General features: G+C 39.3%; 2 protein-coding genes and 1 long non-coding RNA gene across 3 annotated transcripts; 2 read left to right on the top strand and 1 right to left on the bottom strand.

Annotated features, from left to right (window-relative positions):
• Positions 1-45: 45 nt before the first annotated feature.
• LOC116923047 (cleavage stimulation factor subunit 2) lies at positions 46-703 on the top strand. The gene is made up of 3 exons (XM_032929585.2): positions 46-206; positions 288-366; positions 432-703. The coding sequence occupies exons 1-3, from the start codon at positions 191-193 to the stop codon at positions 580-582; spliced, it is 246 nt and encodes an 81-aa protein (XP_032785476.1). The 5' UTR covers positions 46-190; the 3' UTR covers positions 583-703.
• Positions 704-3,008: 2,305 nt separating this feature from the next.
• Positions 3,009-4,853, top strand: LOC116922908. The gene is made up of 5 exons (XM_032929389.2): positions 3,009-3,203; positions 3,296-3,849; positions 3,914-4,275; positions 4,359-4,580; positions 4,639-4,853. Exons 1-5 carry the CDS (start codon positions 3,009-3,011, stop codon positions 4,698-4,700), a joined length of 1,395 nt encoding a protein of 464 aa, XP_032785280.2. The 3' UTR covers positions 4,701-4,853.
• LOC116923114 lies at positions 4,648-6,550 on the bottom strand. Its single transcript, XR_004394360.2, has 3 exons — positions 6,110-6,550; positions 5,017-5,156; positions 4,648-4,782 (listed from the first exon to the last, which is right to left on the bottom strand). It is a non-coding gene; the product is annotated as an uncharacterized LOC116923114 (long non-coding RNA).
• Positions 6,551-6,605: the final 55 nt, after the last annotated feature.

Genomic DNA, 6,605 nt, shown 5'->3' with positions numbered 1-6,605 from the left:
AATAACTTACAAGAATTAAGTTTGGGAGGCAGCGCCGGAGCTTCCGACATTTTCCCATCCCCTTCCCCCAAGTTTTCAGCTTCGACTCTCGGCGTGGTTCTTTCCCACAACCGTTCTATCCACGCAGAGCATCTGTACACTCCTTGTCTTTGTCTTGTTTCAAGTCTTGAAGTCTTAATCCCAATCAACAATGGCATCAGTATTCGGTAAGTTGAGATTTATTCTTTGTCGTTCTTTCTGTTTTACTTTTGTTGTGTGTCATTGTTAACTTGTGTCAATTAAATTAGTTGGTAACATTCCTTATGGCGTCTCCGAAGATCAGCTTAAGGCCATTTTCAGCGAGGCCGGCCCAGTCGTCTCGTTCAGGTAAATCAATTGCTTTGTTGTATGGCGTATTATGTTTCTACATTGTTTATATTTTATCAATATAGGATTGTCCAAGATCGCGAAACTGGCCGATCCAGGGGTTTTGGCTTCTGTGAATTTCAGAGCCCAGACTCTGCTCAGACAGCCATGAGGAACCTCAATGGCTATGAGTTGAATGGCAGAAGTCTGCGAGTTGACTCTGCCAACCGAAAGTAATTGCACTTGCTTGAGTCAACTGCACCACAGAAGATTGCTCTGCTTTCCATGCTGCGTCTCCATTTCTATAAGATCAAGAACATGTTTAAAAAGGATCCAATAAATCAATTCTTTTTCTGTCCCTTTGCAGTTTTAATGTCCAATTGGCATCCCAACTGTCCACTTAATTTTTATCAATTCTTTTTTGAGATGATTTTCACTTCAGATGGTTAGTTTTGTCCCTTTTTTTCTGACGTGGCTTGGATTTGGTTATGAGGGTTTAAATTGATTGTTAAGATTTATTTAACTTGGCATTTAAATCCTTAGTGTACGAAAATTGTTGGCTACACGTGGTCCAGTTCAACATTCTCACATGCTTACTTCTTGTTCGGTTTTCATACCCGCATAATAAACGAGGCAATGTCGTAAATAAAAATAGGCTTCTTACGGTAAACTAGCTAGATTTAAAACTTGTACATACATTTTTGAGCAATTTGTCATTCAAGGTCAGGGTTGTTGCTAAGGACTTAGGAGATTCAAAGGAAGTAAGTAATCGTTCCTCAGTCCAATTATTCTGTCACCTAGTCGAGTCCTCAACCGGTGATGACAGCTCTTCCAGCCGATTTCTGCTCCTCGATTTATCCGAAATGCGTTCGAATGATCCAACAGGGTAATGGTGAGTGAACTTAAGCAAGAGTTCTGTCTACATACACAAGCAACCGAAAGACTCCTACCTTTGTACAAACAGTTACCCATATGCAATTTATGTATCGTGCGAAAGCTGACGGATTAAATTAGCCTAATTTATTATTTGTGGGATGAGGTAGAATTTCAGGAACGATTTAGCCACTCCCTCTTATCATACAAGAGGGAATGCTTCCAACGCTATCATCGAAGCGCAACTTCTCCAGCAAAATTTAGCCATGATATCTAGACGTTGCGAGCTTCGTTTTGGCACTTTTATTAAATTTGTTAATTTAATTATGAAATACCTCATCACTCTGTTAAATTTCTGTTAAAATTATTTTTACCAGGTGAAAGATCTCAATTCCCAACTGAGAATAATCGTGGCAGCCCAGCAAGAATTAGCACCGCACAAGTTATCTTGACTACCCGATTGACACATGTGTATTCAAATCGTTCAAGGTACGTTTCGTTTCATTTAGTACTTTCTTCACAAGATCGACAGCAGACTTAACCACTTGAGAGATAAACGTATTATAGCAATTTGATTTACTAGTTATCTTAAAATCTTTATCAGTGTTAAGGCTTTATTGTAATGTAATTCAAAGATATTCGTTTCAGGTCTGTGGCCAGTGCAGACCACTTCTTCTAGATAAATTCATTCAGTGACTTATCACATGTCGAGCATGGCTGTGAAATTTTTGTTTTACGCATTTGTTCTCAATTTTAATCTCGGAATATTTACGCCCTCAACTATTTGGATATCAACTCATGAAGTAAGTCTCTCATTCTCAGCATTATCAAAAACTTGCGGGTAAAAAAAAAATTACAACCGAAGCCGCCTGTCATGTGAGATCTCTTGAATGGGTTTCTACTGAACATAGTTCCGATTTCTGTACCTAAAAACGAGCTTTGAATCCGTAGGGTTTTAGTTTACACTCGATAACTAAATGCAGAAAATAGCAACCTATAAGAATTGCAGCTAAAAGAAATGCCATTGACTGAAAATAAGCTTAGCATGACGTCATGCACCTCTTCTTATATCAACAGGTCTCACGTTTGCATCATCTTCCAACAACCATCTATACAGTACCAAGATCCCCCACGTGTTTCCAAAGGATGGTGCCATGGCGCACTGCATAGAATGTTTAAAGAAGAAAACGTTTCCTTGCCAAGGTGGATTCACAAGGTCGCCAAATGTATCTATATGATATCCCACAGGTGGGATCCCGGGGCGTTCTCTTGTGTGCTTTGTTGTCCCATCTCTTGGGAATATAAAAAGAAATGGAAAGTAGTGGGTAAATCTAGCAGAGTATTTTAGACCACTCAGTTTACTGTGATTCATCCCTCTGACTGGATAGTACCATAGCAACTGTGAGCACGACACTACTTGCTTGTGGCCTTTTGTGTTTATTTGGATTCCCAGTTTCCAGAAAATTGAAATTGTAAAAACCCATGAGGTAACACGATTAAAACCTTTTAATTTTTATTACTTTTCCTGTGTCACCCCACGTCTACGTGTATATTTATAATATTATGCAACTTCAAGTAATGGCCATGTTTGTTTACGTTGCATAATGTTAAACTTTTGTTTTCCCTAAAATCAAATGATTGCTATTTACATTTGGGACTTTTGAATCACCATACGAATTCAGGTAATTCCATTTTGTTTGACTCGGCTTTTCATAGGTTTTATGTGGTAAGCTATTGCTTGACCCCGGTACGATTCATTCCTTCGTGCTCAATCATCGTATGAAAGCAAAATGAATTTACTGGAAGCGAAATTCTTGACAATGTCTGTCCTTGGATTAGTTTCGATTGTCCTTGGTTTATTACCAAGAATGATTATAAAGAAGCTTGGTTTAACAATGTCATCGACCGGGGACGTCATGTCGTCCTTCACCCGGACAGCTCTTTCAGGGATCTTATGCTTTGGCGGAGGAGTATTAATGGGAACGGTAAGCAAAACACTTTCAACAAGTCTTCTTCTAGGCAACTGTAACAAGTGACGAGCAAAAGTCTTAACGCATTTTCTTTTGTTCAACTTTAGGGTTTCCTTCATCTGTTGCCTGAAGTCCATGAAGGATGGCAGAGGTATACAAAGGAGAACGACATCGACGTGAACCTCCCTCTTGGCATTGTAGTCATCTGCGCTGGTTTCTTTCTTGTCTACTTTGTGGAAGAATTGGCTCATCTGATGGCCGATCGTCACGCCCATAACATAACGGACGTATCCATTCACCGTGCAGTATCCATTCGGGGTTGTCCCGTTAGTCTTGAAGGTCCAGCCCCTCCTTGCGAGTCATCCGGGTGTCAAAAAGCGGATAGCGAAGCGTCGTGCCAAGACAGCACTATTTGCCAGTTGGATTGCGACGTCAAGGAGTTTTGTCGTGATGTAACTGAAGGAGGAGAGTGTTCGTCGAAAAAATGCTCTCCCGCCGAAGGGACGTGCACTCCAATTCGCCATCTCGATACGATTGAAAAGAACGATGGCTACGGAACGTTTGGAACCGTAGATAGCCAGAAGAATCGCGCAAAGGGTGATCTCGAGCACGTAGCAGAAAACCATATGGTGAATTGTAATCTACACTGCGGAAATCAAAAGTAACGCAATATTATTCTTTGCCTCGAAAAAATTGACACTGATTTTTTTTTTTCTTGATGAAAGGTCGAAAGTATTACACTGCACCATAGAAGGTGATGATTCATCTCAAAAACGTTCACTGTCGAGTGGTCAACACAGCCACGATTTGCATCACCACCATGGACTGATGATGGAGAATGGACATTGCGTTGGAGCTCCGCTACGCGGATTACTTTTTATCATTGCTCTGTCACTGCACGAAATCCTGGAAGGCGTAGCGGTCGGTCTACAAAAGAACCAATCTGGCGTTTTACAGCTTTTTGCTGCTGTGGCCAGTCATAAGTTCGTGATCTCCTTTTGTGTGGGCCTCGAGTTCTCCACCAGTGGAATCCGACTACTCAGACATATTATCTACATCCTCGTCTTTTCACTCGTCACTCCATTAGGTAAATATAGACAGCTTAACTGATTAAAAGTACGGTTTTTAGAATCGAAAAAGATAACGGAAACTTAATTTCTGTGCTATCAGGAATTGGCATTGGTATCTTTATGACTGTCGCCAGCTCAAGCGAAGAAAATCTTGACGATTCCTTGAGTTCGTTGATTATGCAAGGTCTCGCCTGTGGAACCATACTTTACGTAGCTTTTTTCGAAATTCTCGAGCGAGAACGATCCAAATCCACCGTTGGTTTGATTCAGTGGATGTTACTTGTTTTCGGATTCTGTGCAATTATGGGATTGCAATTGCTAGGTAAAATTATGGTAATCAGCAGTTTGGGCTATCAGTTATTGATCAAAATTTTCTTTAGCTGTTGATCCGGATTTCGAATTGGACCGTTCGAAATCAAACGTCACCATTCAAGAAACGTAACTGCAAATTGAAGTCATTCGCTTGGGTTCTACAAGTCTGACACCTCACCCACCTTTTGTTTCCTTTTTAAGATTTAACCACTCTGAACAAAACAAAAATACAAATCAATTTTTGTGCATCGAAAACAATACAGATATAGCCTATGACAAGTAACTATACCTAAGCTAATAGCAATCCTAAATTATCTCGTTTTTTAAATAAAGAAAACGTTAATCACAACTATGGAAATTACGAAACAAAAGCGGGGAGAAAATATAAGTCTTTTATTACACCATGACATATTTATCTATTTGTGCACACATACCGCGAGAATTACCTATTGATTGCAGAAGGTTTGCGCAACAATCGTGGTGCCGATGAATTTCCGGGGGCGGTGATAAACCATACGTTGTTGAAACGATTACCTACGTTGCTTTTGTGGCAGGCAGCGCAGAGAGTTGAGTATTGTTCCTTCAGCTGCGAAAAGAGAAGGTTAAAATTTCGGTTAGTAGTGTTATTCTAAAAAGAAAAGTGAAAACATAACAGGTAGTAGATTGTAGACGTTTACGTTACACACGTAATACCCCGTAATACCCATTATGTGTTTTCGTCTATCTAGGAAATGGATAAAGAGGTATCCCCTGCAATTAACTCTGATTCAGTCAATAAAAAGAGGAAGATTGGGCAAAGTACAGAGACTTCCATATCCACTTCCCATTTCAATAATAACTCCCGCATTATCCCACGCGCCCCACGAGTGATACGTGATGGCAAAGTCGCCGTTATCTACCAACCACATCAAGGACTTGGCTGGTACTCCGAACATCGGATTGAAACCCTTCTTTTCGATCCGGAGATTGTTGACATGATCGAAAACGATGTTTCGGGATCCAAGATTTACGAATACTGCTATAAGATGAATTATGGCTGGAGCGTGATGGATACTATTTGTTACGGGCTCAGTATCAAGTGGGTACCTGTTTCTGAAGAATTCCGAATCCACGATAGTGATGGCAGAGAAACAGTTGTTATGAAATCTACCGATCAATGGTTCAAAGCGTAAAGCTGTTTATTATTTTTTTTGCTGTTGTACAAATTTAATATGACGACACAATTATTTCAATATGCCTTTTGTGCTTATCCTGTTAGCCTATTTATTTCCCAGTTTAAACTGATAGGGCATATCAAGAAAAGACCTTCAATGTTTTCCAATAGGCATTTGCAATAGGGGGGGAGGGGGGAGGGAATGAACCTTCAGCAAAAGTCACCTTAATAAAACCACAAATGCAAACACATTTAGGATGCAATCATTAAAAAAAAATTAGCTCTAAGTTATATGTTTAACACCAGCTGTGGGCCAACTACAAACTAGAAAGTGACAGCAATATCTAGATTTTCTTTTTTACCAAACAAAAATTTCTTTCTTTTACCTTTAACCTTTTCAGCATTTATAGTTCAATCATTTTCTTCCTTGGATACACAGGTTCACTTGGATTTTGGTAATAATGATACTTATTCTGTTTTAATTTCACAAGAAAGAGTGTTAACAATGCAAACTTTAAGGCTAAATGTCAGCTTGACAGTTTCAAGCAAGATTTCCAGAGTCACAACTCACAACAGAGATGTTTTTTTCTGCTTGCTATTTGAAGTTGTAAAACCGTTCTCTACCTTGTTGTAGAAATTGTTGCTTAGCCCTGAGATGCCCTATCACTTATCACACTTCACACAGTACATAAATAATACCAAGGTACAGTATATGATAAGAGTCTATATACACTCCTATAGTCTATACTCTATAGTCTATAGTGTATAGACATCTATATCTTGATCAATACTTTTATGAAATTCATTATTATTTCATTTTAGAAGCTTTACCTTGATTAATACGTACAGTTGCGAAATTGCGATAACGATTTGTGAAATGCG

This window comes from Daphnia magna, linkage group LG5 (genome assembly GCF_020631705.1).
Source record: "Daphnia magna isolate NIES linkage group LG5, ASM2063170v1.1, whole genome shotgun sequence".
Classification (NCBI taxonomy): Eukaryota; Metazoa; Arthropoda; class Branchiopoda; order Diplostraca; family Daphniidae; genus Daphnia; species Daphnia magna.
This window is presented reverse-complemented; position numbering and strand designations above follow the sequence as displayed.